Genomic DNA, 16163 nt, shown 5'->3' with positions numbered 1-16163 from the left:
CCATGCCTGACGGCAGAGGTGGGTTTTAAGAAGTGTACGAAAGGCAAGGAGGGTGGGGGCAATCCTAATCTCTGGGGGGAACTGGTTACAGAGGGTCGGAGCCACAGAGAAGGTTCTTCCTCTGGGTCCCTCCAGACGACATCGTTTAGTCGACGGGACCCGTAGAAGGCCAACTCTGTGGGACCTAACCGGTCGCTGGGATTCGTGCGGCAGAAGGCGGTCTTGCAGATATCCTGGTCCGATGCCATGAAGGGCTTTATAGGTCATAACCAACACTTTGAATTGTGACCGAGAATATAGAATCAGCAGTGACCAGGGTTTAATATTCTGATTCTCAATTATGAGGCAATTTTTCCCTGGGGTAAAAGTTTCTCAATAGTCAATTTTAAAATGTTATTGTAGGCTAGGATTCAGAGAACATGGTGCCTACTGCTAGGCTGAAGTAATCAGGCCAAGGTGCCGTATAGAGATGTTGTTGCAAGATGCAACCAGCCTGAAAGAACAAGGAACTGCACCCATGGCACACAGCCTGAGAGGAGAGGCCACTACAAAAATGAAGCACTGCTGGAGCACAGAAAAAGAGAAGTTACAAAGGGGCAGAGTGGGAAATAAAGCAACTCAATTTCATGTGTATGAAAGGACATGAAGGCCAGAAGGTGCATCACAAGTATAAAACAGGAAAAAGACCTTCGGTTCCAGGGTGTGGATTTCAGGAACTTCATTTAAAAGAAATAGAACCAGGAAGAAAGCGAGATAAATGGAGATCAAGCCCTGACTTCTTACAACACCTAGAATTTCTGCACCCAACGGTGGCCGCAGGGGCATAGTGTTTATGGTGTGTCTCTATGTGTCTGTTTCTGTGTGTCTGTGTCCTTAATTCTGCTTTCCTTTATGAGGAAATTACTGAGGAGGGAAACCTCTTGGTATTTGTTTGGAATTGCTTTGTTGGTTTACATAATTTACATAAAAGCTCATGAATGAAAGAATGCATCTTTCCCCCCAAAATAGCCAAATACTTTTTAAAATGTTATATTTAACTCAGTTAAAGATTTATAACAATTTTAACAAATAGGAATTCCAGTTTATAAGATGATAAACTGAGAACAGTGAATTATAGAGCTATGACAGAAGTGAGCATGGCCCATTTATTAGTGCTATTGTGGATTAACTGTGCTGAAATGATGTCGGAAAAGTGTTTATTTTTCAGTTGGTTTTTAATTTAGCCTAGAATTATATACAGCTTCCACATGATTGATTTCTTGTTTTCCAAGCATCAGTAAGCTGGTTTTCATTAAAATGGTGTTAATTAAAATGATGAAGTTAAACAATTCCATTATTTCCAATGTGTTCTTACTATTTTTATATTTACTTCTAAGTACTTACAAAGAACCATATTCCAGTCTTGTCTTCACATTTTCTAACTTCAACATTACTAAGAATATAATTTTTTAGAAAACATTAATCCTTCTTAGTACTATAAATAGATCTAGAAATAATACATCAATCTTCTATGGCATCTTTAATAAACATGTGATATATTTCAGCCTAATTTAAAACCTCTTTCATATTAAACTCATAATTTTATAGTACTAAAACATTAACTCTTTTAAATCTAAAATTAATACTTGGTTTCTTATCCAAGAACTTTTTATGAATTTATTCTTAAAAGTATGTTGTATCTCTTACAAAAATTAAAACTGTGTTTCCTGTATTAAATTGATATTCTGTTTGGCTCACGTAATTTTCAGAAAAAAGTGTTCTTCAATAAAGTTAATGTTTACGCAAAATAATACATCTTAATAAAATTGGGGGGGAGGGAAGGAGAGAAAACTCACATGAAAACAAAAAGGGACAGATTCACCTTAGGTGAAAGTATTGTGAATCCCAAATTCTATATCCTTCATTATAGAAAGTACAAGCAACTGAATTTGGTAAACCAGTTAAGCAATTAACTAGTTAATTAACTAGTTAAGCAATATACACATCCACGCACCTATACATATTTCTTTCATTAAATATCAAATTTTTGGAGACTGCCTGAACAAGTCCCTGCAATTTTCTTGCCATGGTTTCTCAGAAGTGGTTTACCATTGCCTCCTTCCTACACCTGAGAGAAAGTGATTATCTCAAAATTACCCAACTGACTTTGTGACTAAAGTAGGACTAAAAGTTATGGTCCCCTAATTTCTAGCCTTATGCTTTAATGACTCTATCAAATGACAGATGCATAATCAATGACAGATGGATGGTTGCATGCATAGTTAGGTAAGTAGGTAGGTAGGTATAATGAAACCATTAGATTCCAAAAGCAAATCATTTTAAGATATATATTACTTTCTTTAAAATATATTATAGGCAATGTACATTACTTACCAACAACATCAAGGTGATATGTGTGATTGATGGATCCATGGATATTCTCAACAATACACGTATAATTTCCTTTGTCTGATGGAACAACACTCTCCATTATCAGACTCCAGTGCTGAATCCGTACCTAATATAATTTTTTTAAAAGAAAAAATATTTTAAAGAGAATCTATTAAAAAGTCTTTTTTTAAAAAAAATCAACTGGGAGCGGGGATGAGAAGTCAGCAAGGTAGTTGTGCGATATCAGATTGTTTCCTTGTTCTTTTGGGTTTTTAAGTGCTATGTTTATCAGCTTTTTTAAAATTTACGTTTAGGTATTTTGTTGTTTCTAAAGTTTGGGGACACTGTATATCACTAAAGTCATGCTTTGTGAGAGAGTCAGCTATATAAATTTGCTAAATAAAATGAGTCATTAATATAACCAAGTATATAAAGTAGTCCAGTCAATGTACATAACTTTGCTAAATACCATATATTTATCTCAGCTATGTAATTACAAATTCATACTATTGACCAAAATGATGTATGTTGTGGAATGGTACTATTGTTCAAATGTCAGATTTAACATTGAGCAATAATACACATTCCTTCCTACCAATTAATCCATTAAATTAGAATTTACTGTATTTTGCCATTAAATTGGCATTTGCTGCATTTAATGTAATAATTATGACTAGCTCTTCCTGCTGCATATAAAAAAATCTTTCTGTAAAATAACTGATTCAGAATCTAGTTTCTCAACATCTTATTTTCTCTAGAACAAGCCTTATTTCTGTTTTGAATAAAACAACAATCAGTCAAGTAATTTCCAAGCAGAAAGAGTTTATCCTTCCCAAAAGTGCTCATAAAACATCATGGATCGTCCTCCAATGTGCCCGAACTTCAATATAAGGCCAAGATTCAAATATTAAATTTCTGTGTGTTTCCCAACCCCAATTATTTCTATTACCTACTATTTTCCCTATAATATAATTTTAAAATATAACTTCTTTTACATATACTGTATACTGTTGGAACTTAACTATAATATAATATAACACCATGCATAAAATCTTTGAAGCTTGAAGACTCTGAAAAGATATGTTTCAGAGTTGTTTCATATCTTTTTTTCACACTTATGAATATAGTCATGACCCTTTACTCAGACCCTGAATAAATGATAATGATTGTCTTCATAACAAAATTTTGGGTTTACTTTATACATCTTAGCTTCTTATTAAGCACCAGGAAATAGTCAGTGAGCAATCAAAGGCTTGGTTTTTAATAAGCACTATTGTTGCAGCATGTCTTTCTTTCCTTCTATGACTCACATTGTACAAATGTAAAGCAAATAGGTAAAAGAGTTTATGTACAGTCAAGTAAGAAAGATATAATAGATATAAGGAGTCCATAAACCATTCATATATTCTTTCTATGTGAAATTTAAGGCAAGTCACTAACAATTATTTAGGGTAATTCCCTCCAGTGGTGCAGTGCATTCACTATATGCAGTAAATCTGGATGGCGTACTGTAGGTGCATTGGGTACATGCAGCATTATACACAGGATGAAACACTGGTGGCTGAACTTATCACACTCAACTCCCTACTGCAGCAAGAATGAAAGAATAATGCAGAAAACTGCAAGATAATGAAAGAACAGGTGAGACCATGATTTCAAAAGAAAGAATAGAAATAAGCACTAACTAGATCAGGGGTGTTAAAGGGCGGCATAGGCCGATCTGTCACTATCTCGGGGATGGCACTGCAGGACAACTCTGGGTTTGTTTCTTACTAAACAACTAAGAAATCCCTTATTATAAAACCAAACATACATACAAACATACCATGCGTAAATTGTAAGGTCTAGGGGAAAAGAATATCTCAGTTCCCCAATGCCTAACGGCAGAGGTGGGTTTTAAGAAGGTTCCGAAAGGCAAGGAGGGTGGGGGCAATTCTAATCTCTGGGGGAGTTGGTTACAAAGGGCTGGGGCCGCCACAGAGAAGGCTCTTCCCCTGGGTCCCACCAAATGACATTGTTTAGTTGACGGGACTCAGAGAAGGCCAACTCTGTGGGACCTAACTGGTCGCTGGGATTCATGCAGCAGAAGGCGGTCCCTGAGATAATCTGGTCCGGTGCCATGAAGGGCTTTATAGTTCATAACCAACACTTTGAATTGTGACCGGAAACTGATCGGCAACCAATGCAGACTGCGGAGTGTTGGGGTAACATGGGCATATTTGGGAAAACCCATGACTGCTCTCGCAGCTGCATTCTGCACGATCTGAAGTTTCTGAACATTCTTCAAAGGTCCTCATTTTACCGACTTCAGAAGGATGGAAAGCTGAGTCAACCTTGAGCTGGTCAAGATCGAACTACTGGCAATGAACTGAATTAACCGGCAATACTGCATTCTAACCACTGCACCACCACAATCCTCAAGCTTACCCTATGCACTAAATCCAAATATTCTGGCACAAAAGCTATAGGAGCATAAGCATACTTGAAAATATTTCAGGTGAGTGCCAACTATTTCTCACTATATCTTCATTATTGCTAGTTTTTATATTCTGTGCTGTCATATATTAACCTTCCAAAATCAGTGTGCTACTTATATAGAGACTGCTCAATAAGATGCAAGTTTGATGCAATCTAACACCATTATTATTGTTTCCATGAATACTGCACACTCCAAGGAGCCAACATTTGTAAGAAGCCAATACAATCATGAGACTTAACAAAAAGAACAAAAAGAGTTAGAAGGGAACTTGCTGATCTTCTAATCAATCCCATGCTCAGGCAAGAAATCCTGATCCAATTAATATAATTGTACACATGACCTTCATTACTTTCCTTATTTATTCAATGTAGCCATATTCATTTATTCAAACTGTATCTATTAAAAATCTTATTTTCCATAAATGCTTTAAAAACTTTCTTCCCCAAAATTAAGCTTTACATTTTTAAGTATTTGGAAGCTTTAACTACAGGAAATTCCAAAAATTGTATTGATCATTTATGCAAGTATAAGATATACAATTTTAATAGAAATTTTCTAAAGTATATTAATTTTATACTTTAATGTAATATTCTTTGCATTGCGGATTAAGTGTATGCTCTGCAAAGAAATTTGACAGATATACCCTTCATATTTATTGTAATATTTATTTTAATAATTTTCCTAATAAGATTCATTCTACAGTTTTAGTTGCATATGTACCGTATATTCTTGCTCACATCACTGCATGTTGTATAAACCAAAAGCAAATTAATTTAAGTTTCACAGATCTAATACTTTCACAATGTTTGTTGCTCAATATCTATAAATCTTCTTTCAATATAGTAACATTTAATTTGAATTATGAAGCATTTGTAAACATTCTCACTAGTCCTATTCCCATAAGCCATTTATAAATCATAAGCCTTTATAAATCCCTCCCCCCCCCACACACACACACAATCTGAGTGGGTTAAGATTCTCCCAATTTAATTGAGAACATCAAAGGAGTTGGTGGCTGCAATGTTAACTAATTCCTACTTTTCCCAATATAAATATGAAACCATAGAGAGACCTTGTAAAATAGGATCTTGTTCTTCACCTCTAAGACTGTTTTAAGAAGTAGTTTGACTGGGAATGCTACATAAATTATTATTATTATTATTATTATTATTATTATTATTATTATTATTTATTAGATTTGTATGCCGCCCTTCTCCGTAGACTCAGGGCAGCTCACAACAACAATGAAACAATGTATAACAAATCTAATAATTTAAAATCACTAAAAAAAACCTTATTAAAAAGCAAAAAACATACACATAAACATACCATGCATAAACTGTATAGGCCCGGGGGAGATGTCCCAATTCCCCCATGCCTGACAGCAGAGGTGGGTTTTAAGAAGTTTACAAAAGGCAAGGAGGGTAGGGGCAATTCTAATCTCTGGGGGGAGCTGGTTCCAGAGGGTTGGGGTCGCCACAGAGAAGGCTCTTCCCCTGGGTCCCGCCAAACGACATTGTTTAGTCGATGGGACTCGGAGAAGGCCAACTTTGTGGGACCTAACCGGTCGCTGGGATTGGTGTGGCAGAAGGCGGTCTCGGAGATATTCTGGTCCGATGCCATGAAGGGCTTTATAGGTCATAAATGCTCTACATAAATAAGTTACTAATCAGAAAGTCATTCATAAATTATAATACATGTCCGATCAGAATCAACAAGTAAAAAATTAATAACTTCAGGGCAGAAATCATAATTATTCAAACGTTATATAAGATTGCTTTCCTTGGGCTGGATATGGAATTGGCAACTGGTGCCCTCCAGTTGATTTCAACAACTCAATTTTGAGCTGTTGGCCATACTACTAAAATAGGCAAAGTTCACCTAGGCATCCCAAAGTTTCTATGGCTGGATTACTCAAACTATTTATAACTAAAGAGAGGTCTCAACTGTGATCCAAACAAAATATTTTGGCATCAGCAGCTAAACATGTCTAGTCATATTTTGCACACCTCTTTCAGGAATAGTGCCAGAATGCATTTTCTCCTGTAAGATAGCTTTTTAAATAACTAATGCCGCAGAGAAATCTCATTTATTTGCTACTAAAAAATCTGATTCCTTTGCTACTATAAAAATAAGAAAACAGGCTGGGGCCTGAGCAAGAAATTATTCCAAGTTTGGAAGAATAATTACTTACTTGCCTTGTGCATACCATGGATTGTTGGTTGAAGGAGAAAACTGAGACTACTCAATAAGATTGATACTTTAGCTCTACTTTGAATTAAAAGTTCAACCTACCTCGAGCATGTCCAGGGATGGATTCCTCCGGTTTGAACCAGTTTTCCCAAACCGGTAGCGACCTTCTGGTGATGTTACAATGATGTCATTAAACCAGATTGGTCGATACTGATCCATTGGCCCCGCTATCTTTTTATTATTAAGTTTAAGTTTTATTGGATTTATATGCCGCCCCTCTCCGAAAACTCGGGGCGGCTAACAACAATCATAAACAATGTACAATAAATAATATTATTATTATTATTGAATTATTTTTGAAAAAATTTTGAGTTGTTTTATTTATTTTTTCCTCTGAGAATGTGTGAAAGCCGAGTTTCTGGCACTGCGTATGCTGTCGCCATCTTGTTTTTGGCTTCTTTTCCATTAGTAACTTTTTCAGGGGTTTCTTGGGCACTGCACATGCATGGGCGCCCACGAGGCATGCCCACGCAATGCAGGAGGAAGCAAACTGGCAGCAAGGTAAGTTAGAGCCCACCCCTGCTTGGGTCTCCTCAACTTTTCAGTTCCAGAAAGTGACTGAAAAAAATGCCCTCTTCTAGTTTCGCAGCCATGCACCATTTTCTGTCCTTGCCTCCTTCCCATTTTTATTTGGTTTTCCCTCCCACCCTGAAAGCAAAAGGAAGCGAGTGGGAGAAGCTGGGGAAGAAAAATCCGGGAGTGGGAAGGAAGGAATTGGGAAGAATGAGAACGAGGAGGGCTTCCCAACTCAGGGAAGGCTTGGAGAATTTAGAGCGTGCTTTTTCCCTTCTCTCTTGCAATGCTTTTATTTCCGTAGTGCCCTCCCCTCCACTCCACTCTCTTTCCCTAAAAACGGAGGTCTTGGTCAAAGCAGGTGGTGTGAAATGAAAGCAAGATTTAAAGGAAACAAAGTTGAGCTAGTTTGTAAGGAAAACAAGTACTGTCAAGGTTCAGTGCAAGCCATACTAATATTCCAAACTAATGAGTCTTAATGCCTAGTTAAAATGGGTAGAACTTCCATTTGAAGAAGAAAAGCATAGATCAGACTATTGCTATGATTTTTTGCTGTGATACTATGTTCTTTAGGTATACAGTTTGTTAATGTAGAAATTTTACTTACAGCCTATTAATGAAACTAGCTGTCTAGCTACAATCATGTGTATCTAACAGTCATGTACAAGCTAGAGAAGTACATCTGAAAGCATGTGCTAATGTTCTAATATACAAAAGTTATGGTTAAATGTGGTAGAAAATGGACTCTGAGAGTGCTTTTCCAAATGCAGTAAGTAAGGTTGAAAGTGTATAGTTTTAGAAGAGTGTGTGTGTGATATGGCATACATACATAGGATTCAGATGTTCAGTAGTAGTAAATAGATAGGTAAATTATATTTTGTTAGGCCTTTGAGGCAAGGAGAGACCAGGCACCCTAACTCTAACCCTTGACGCCTACCTAGTCATATGACCACCCAGTCACATGATTACCCCCACCCAGTCACATGACAAACAAACCAATCCCATTCAATCATATGACCACAAAGTCCCACCAACGATCACATGACCATAAAGCAACATCCACAAAATAAGCTACGCTCACAGAACCAATAGTAAAAAATTTAGAAGCTACCCCTGAGCCTGTCTAATATTTTCCTGCAAAATGTGTACAACGCCCATAAATAAATTACCGTTATAATTTCCCAAGTTAGCCACCTTATTGTCAAGATAAAACCTTAACAAGATATATCTTTTTTTCCTACTGACAAGAATGTTAGTACAGAACTAAGCTGTTAATCAGTTAATCAATCTTCAACCATAATAAGATCAGCCTTTCACCAAGATTAAGCAGCATTAATTCTACTTTTCATCCTTTTGCACTACTTTCTTCTAAAAAGTTCAGTTTATTAAATGATCTGTGATATTACAATGGAAGTCAAAATAGTCTGGTACTTATTGAAAATATGGGTGTCATTGATCAGATCAATCTTTCCTTAGCATAATACTAAATGTGGATGGTGCAAACTGCAATCTGAAAAAACCCTCAAAATGCAATAGATGATTGACAGGGGAGGGGATTTTCATACAATTTTTAAGTCAATAGATTCAGTGTCACATGCTGCAGGCCATGGATCATATTGATCGTGATGTATTGAGAATACAGATGTTTTTTTGAGACCAAATTATCCACAAAGTTTCAATGTATCTATATGTGTTTTAAAAAGAGAAAGGTTCTGTTTTCAAATTCAAATATATAAGCTCCCAAAAATACCTTTCAGAGTTGATCATTGCTGCATCAAATGTTGAGGAAATGTTTCAGGCAAGAATGAAGAGCTTGACCAAATAATAGCCTCAGAGGAAGAGTACCAGCAACAGGACAGAGAAAATAAGGCAGATAGCTGGACATAAAGTTCTGCTTTGATATTTACATATAACTTATGTCAATATTCTGTTCCTGGCATCTAGCATTGATATCACCCTCTTCATTATGATTTTATAGTACCCTAATATATGCCTATTAAATTTTTAAAAATATAGTATTTATTTGTTTAATCGTTTAATCGTTTAATCGTTTAACTGTTTAACTGTTTAAGATTGGATTGGATTGGATTGGATTGGATTTGACTTGACTTGACTTGACTTGATTTGACTTGACTTGATTTGACTTGATTTGATTTGTATGCCGCCCCTCTGTGGATTCGGGGCGGCTAACAACAGTGATAAAAACAGCATGTAACAATCCAATACTAAAACAACTTTAAACCCCTTATTTATAAAACCAAACATACATACAAACATACCATGCATAGAACTAAGAATACATATCATAAAAAGAATGAAATATTTAAGGCTGAGAGATGTATCTGAATCAGCTGGAGACAAAACCATGAGCCGCAACAGGACAATTAGCCTATTTACAAAGCTAACAATATTGTATCACACTGTGACATTTGCCCTCTGCTTGACAGACTGGAAGAACAGACAAATGTTTTAATTAAAAGGGGGAAAGGGGGGAGGGGGGAGGAGGATACTCTGATCCCCTTATCTGATTTTGACCTGAGCTCAGTTCATCTTGGTACACTGAGTAAGATTATATTAGAATAACTAGAACTTCAGATAATAGAACTTGTTCAGCTAGCTAAGAGCATATTATTCTACATTTGCAAAATATTGTATCATATTTCCAAGGAACTTCTCAACATTGCTCCTTATTACTTGCCTTTATCTGACTCCAAAATATGTCAGAGCTTAATAATTAGGATAAAATCAGCCCAACTTTCCTAGAAAAGTACATATTACGGCCGCTCAAAACAATCCAAAAAAGATTTGCAAAGTTGATTTTCAATAGGGTTCCTTAAAAATACTAGTTCTAATTTCAATCCTTGTTTTCAATTTCTTAATTAAACCTAATCTTGAAAAAATAATATTAGGTAAAGTACAGATAGTCCTCACCTTACAACAGTTTATTTAGTGACCAGCCAAAGTTACAAAAGCCCTGAAGTACATGACTTATAACAATTTTTCACATTTTTCACCATAATCAAAGTTGAGTCGCTTGGCAACTGACTCATATTTAAGACGGTTGCAGTGTCCCATGGTTATGGGATTGAGACTTTCCTACAAGCAAAGTCCATGGGAAAGCCAGATGGACTTAATAATTGTGTTACTAGCTTAACAACTGCAGTGATTCACTTAACAACTGTAGCAAAAAGATCATAGACTGGGACAAAACTCACTTAATAAATGTCTCACTTAACAACATAAATTTTGGTTTCAGTTGTGTTCGTAAGTCAAGGATTTTCTGTAATGCTATATCATGGTAAGAATCAGGAAAAACGTGGAGATGGCACATTCTTCTCCTATCTCTCTGTCTAGATTAAGATCAAACTAGGTTATATAGCATTGTCATTAGGATTGATGAAAGTACGCAAAGATCAAATTTTACTCCTGTTTGAATGATGTTTTATACCACTGTGAGCACATGTAATCAGGGGCAGATTCCTAATTCCGCCGCTATCTGCATGCTGCATGCACAGATTTACCTCTGCTGCTGGTGCACCTGTGTGTCCCAGCGAGATTTTGCTTCTGCTTCTGCGCAGTCATGAGGGGACGTGCGTGCAAGAGAGATTTCGGTGGGTTTTTTGCTTCTGCGCATGTGCAGAAGCAAAAAATTGCCAAATCTCTCACGCGTTCACGTCCCCTCACAAGATTTTGCCTTCTTGCGCAGAAGCAAAATCTCACTGGGAGGCCAATGGCTGCAGCAGAAAGCAAAGCTATGTGCACAGCTCAATTTTCGCTACCGGTACGCCATCCTTATCCATATCGGTAGCAACCCGATACTGATTGTAATGATGAAAGTTCAGAACAAGAATTTTTTCATACAGAGAAATGGTTGAATGAAAGGGTCTTACAGGTATATTGTAGATAGGGTAAAATGAGATTAGATTTCCCACCCAACCCCGCACTCCATCAGTAGATCCAACTGAATTTAAGGAGACTTAGCGACAATATATAGGATTATACTAGTTGTCACATATATTGTGTACACATTTTCATCATGTTTTATCTCTTTACCTTGGATTTAATAAGTAACTTTCTGCCCAGGCACAGCATGAAAGATTATTAGAACCAAAATCAAGGCGTGCAGTATACATAAAAGGAATCTTCTTACAGGACTGACTGTGAGAATATTATTCCTTTCTGCAAAGTAAGATCAGTTACTATGTGGCTTTTGCAAATTTTTATCTACATATTGAAAACTATCAGGTTATTTATCCAAGCTAAAGTTTAGTGGGCAAAAAAGGTTGTGGTAATGTAACTTATCGAAACACAGCTGTGGAAACAAACACCCTTTTAATACCTCAGTAGAAACTGATAGACCAAATTTACTTTCTGGGAGGTGAGAAAGTGTAAAGAATAGTTCACTTTTAGTCCTGTATATTATCTTGCTAAGTAGATGGAGAGGAGGGAGGGGAAGAGGAAGGGGTCAGGGAGAGGAAGGAGCATAAAAATTCTCCAACAGACATGCAGTCTGGTGTAAGGCAATGGTGTGGGCAGAACTGCACACTTCAACTTGTGGAAAAAAGAAAGCAATGATCCTTTGAAATATGACCTCGGCATATATTCGTGGAAAATCTAAGAGTTTCCAAATGTTTAAATAACAGGCATAGTCGCTCTCTGCAGAAAAAAATAATACTTCTCTGAAGCAGTCATTTGTACTTTTCATCCTGAAATGGCAGAGAAATTAATCAAACAAACAAATAAATCTATCGTTATGAGGCCACCGTGTTTTAAATGATGCTGCCTTTTAGAGGGACAGGAACAACCATAACAAACAAAGGAATTATAAGTTTTCTCACACCTTCTTTGACAAAGCAAAAAGCTGGATATTCAAGAGAAGAATGGGAGAGGGGAGTGAAATAGGAGTTGTAGTATCAATAAGTCATTGTAACTTCAGATGCACTGTATCTTTTTATAGGCATTATAAATTTCCTAGAAAAGTCATATACTGTACCTATAAAAGCATGCTCATTACTTTTTCATTCCATAAATCCTTACCCAAGAAAAATATTTGTTCATTCTTTACACGCTTATACATATGGAAATGTATACAGGCATGTTTGTCTACATTTTGTATAACATGCAGCTCCTAAGACTTGAGGCAGTTTATAAGTTAAAAATAAAATGCATATGGTGAAGTAGTATGATGTTTCCACATTTTCAGAAGAACATTATCCTCTAAAGTTTAATAATATTAATATTCCATTTGAAAGCAACGTACATACCTATACATATACTTACACACACACACACACACACACACACACACATTTATAGTCAAGGGGCACATTAAGTATATATTATATACTTAATTTAAAGTGTTGGTTATGACCTATAAAGCCCTTCATGGTACCGGACTAGATTATCTCAGGGACCGTCTTCTGCTGCACGAATCCCAGTGAACAGTAAGGTCCCACAGAATGGGTCTTCTCCGGGTCCCGTCAACTAAACAATGTCGCTTGGCGGGACCCAGGGGAAGAGCCTTCTCTGTGGTGGCCCCGGCCCTCTGGAACCAACTCCCCTCACAGATTAGAATTGCCCCCACCCTCCTTGCCTTTCGTAAGCTGCTTAAAACCCACCTCTGCCGCCAGGCATGGGGGAATTGAGATACGCTTTCCCCCTAGGCCTTTACAATTTTATGCATGGTATGTCTGTACATATGTTTGGTTTTATAATAAGGGTTTTTAACTGTTTTAGTATTGTATTATTATTATATGCTGTTTTATTGGTGTTGTTAGCTGCCCTGAGTCTGCGGAGAGAGATGGCATACAAATCCAATAAATAAATAAATAATCCCTCTTTTTCAAGAAAAATATCTGCTCAATTTTCTCTCTTAAAAATAGAACACTTCATTAGAAGTAAAGACCAATAGATCTTACTCCTGGTTTGTATTTACCCTGTTATCCCCAAGACAAGTGGCTAACACCGAATGGTAAACAATTCATTTATGCTTTGGAAACACAGAAGCTGTTGTCAGGTGGCCTCTTATACTTTATGATGTAAGCAAATGTAAATATAGAAATATCTATTTCATTAATTCATATTCATGTGGATCATTTGCACACTCTGGAAAAGCTAAAATCTGGCCCCCAGACGGAGTGGGGAGAAGATGCAAAGTCTATTTCCTTTTACATTTGCAACTGGCAAACTTGAGAGTTTCTTCATATATTGGGGTATGTTTTAGTACTGAAATCATGAAAAAAAGTGAAATGACTAGCTATTGTATTCTATCAACGGATACAATATATTCATGTTCTTGTATAAATATATATTGGAATATACTGAGAATCCTTAAGGGCAGTTGGCAGCTGAGTTTGAAAAATCCCTTACCAGATCTATAGATTTTCACAACTTCTCCTTTTATTAATACATCTACATATGAGAGGATAAGGAAATCATTGTACCCTGACAATGGTAGAGATTTCTTGGGAGTTAACCCAAAGAAACCAAGGCTTCAGTTCAAGGCAAATGAAAAGGGCAAAGCATAAGAGCAATGAAATCATACTCAAGAAAAAGACTAAATGGTGTAGCCTAATAGTTTAGTACTAGAAGCCCCCAGCCCCTGATCCACGGACTGGCACTGTTCCACAGCATGCTAGAAACTGGGATGTTTTGAAATGAAGCACCATCTGCGGATGCAGGCAGCACACAAAACCATGGCCCCTCCTGTCTGCAGGAAAACCTCTCTCCAAGGAACCGGTCCCTAGTGCTCAAAAGGTTGTGGGCAACTGGTTTAGTAAATGAACAACCAGAACAACAGAATTGAGCAAAAAAGCTGCACATCTTAGGAAGCAAACTAAACTGAAATTAAATTATTGGTCTTGGTATAAGTCAGATAAAAATCTGCCTTAGAGAGCATATGTCATTAATGGCGTTTATTTTATCTGTCTGTCTGTCTGTCTGTCTGTTTGCCTGTCTGCCTGCCTGCCTATCTATCTATCTATCTATCTATCTATCTATCTATCTATCTATCTATCTATCTATCTATCCATCTATCTACAGTATCTCTCATCTATCCATCCATCCATCCATCCATCCAGTGAAAGGTTACCAAAAATTTTACTACCACACTGTGGGCGTGGCTTGTGCAGGATGCCCTGCATTTTCTTTCAACATCTTTCAGTGCAAATTGGGTGCTCTGGGGTGGAGCTCCATTTTTGCTACCCCACTGCATCCCCCCCCAGTCTGGGCAGGAGTCCACCCCTGCATCCATCCATCCATCCATCCACCCACCCACCCACCCAAGACCCACCCACCTATCTACCTATCTGTCTATTTGCTGTTTTGGTCACAGAGCAGGATAGAATTTGTCCAATCCCCTTTGAAACGTCTGACATCCATCCATCCATATTCATTTTAGCAGAGAGAAACATGAGGAAGACATAATAGCAATATAGAGTGTTGGACTAGAAGACCTGAAAGGTCCTTTCCAACCATATAATTCTACATTGTTCCAAGCACCAAAGATCCAGGCAGAAGGGTAAAATAAATTAGCGACTCTTCCACACCTACTGGTTCAAGTAATTTCTCAATTCCAACACCAATTTCAGCTCAGGGACTTAAATTATCACCTTAAATTAGGGTCCTTCTAAGATATAACATGCTTCATTCCCACCATTTCCAATAACAGTTCATTACCCAAAACCCCATCAAGGCTCTTACATTAACCAGACATTTCTTCTAATATCAGAAGAACAAAGGAGTTTCCAGACAACTCCAAATCAGTTTCAGGCTCTGTTCACAATTCCAACTCCCATTCTTCATCAGAAACAGCCAATGAACTAATTTCAGCAGGTACTGTCCTGAAAACATGCAAGTTGTCAGATTTCTGACAAATGCCCAATGAACTCATGAGCCTCAAGCCAAGCTTCAAAAGAAATCCAGTCATTTATTAGGAGCTTCATGCTGCCATGGACCAGGTAGAGCCAACCCTGACCTTAGTACATTCACATTTTGCTTTTGATCCTGTTTGCCCCTCCCTCCCAAATGTGTCATCACTCACATTCCCCAATGAAGCAATTTCATGGATTATAGAATTCACTCCCCTCCGACCACTGTGGGTTTCCATGGAGATGACATCTGCATATCAGTTGGAATGTCCTTAATTTGACTGAGATGCCAGTTCCTTGATTCCGCTGCAAAGTTTGCTTTCCCACCCCACTTGTCTATGGCAACTTGAGAGCAGGTCAGGGATGCTTTGCAAGTTCAAACGAGAACTTTGAAGGGCAAACTGGAGAAGGGTTCCATGTGTACAGCAGTTGACAGTCAGGACAGTCGGTCCTGAGAGATAAGCGAGTGCTATTCTGAAGGGATGGACGATGGCCTCTTTCACCCTTGGCCTGTCATAAGGGAGTCTGGTTCAGATACCTGAATCCAGAGTGGTGGAGACAGGCGCCTTGAGGTGTCCAGTGCAGTAATGCGACCAATCCCAGAGAAGCCGGCAGAAGCTCTGGGAAGAGCCTTCTCTGTGGCGGCTCCGACTCTCTGGAAACAACTCCCCCCAGAGATT

The 16163-nt window shown here is 37.5% G+C and overlaps 1 protein-coding gene across 14 annotated transcripts in view; it reads right to left on the bottom strand.

The window, feature by feature from the left end:
* FGFR2 (fibroblast growth factor receptor 2) overlaps window positions 1-16163 on the bottom strand; it is a 184410-nt gene that overhangs the window by 65871 nt on the left and 102376 nt on the right. For all 14 annotated transcript variants that reach the window (XM_070752590.1, XM_070752580.1, XM_070752584.1 and 11 more), the window contains one exon: window positions 2374-2497. In XM_070752590.1, the coding sequence (XP_070608691.1) occupies window positions 2374-2497 (124 nt within the window). The remainder of the gene's footprint in view (window positions 1-2373; window positions 2498-16163) is intronic.

The sequence above is a fragment of the Erythrolamprus reginae genome, chromosome 5 (genome assembly GCF_031021105.1).
Source record: "Erythrolamprus reginae isolate rEryReg1 chromosome 5, rEryReg1.hap1, whole genome shotgun sequence".
NCBI lineage: Eukaryota > Metazoa > Chordata > Lepidosauria > Squamata > Dipsadidae > Erythrolamprus > Erythrolamprus reginae.
The sequence above is the reverse complement of the archived record's forward strand: the minus strand, read 5'-3'. Positions and strand labels throughout refer to the sequence as shown.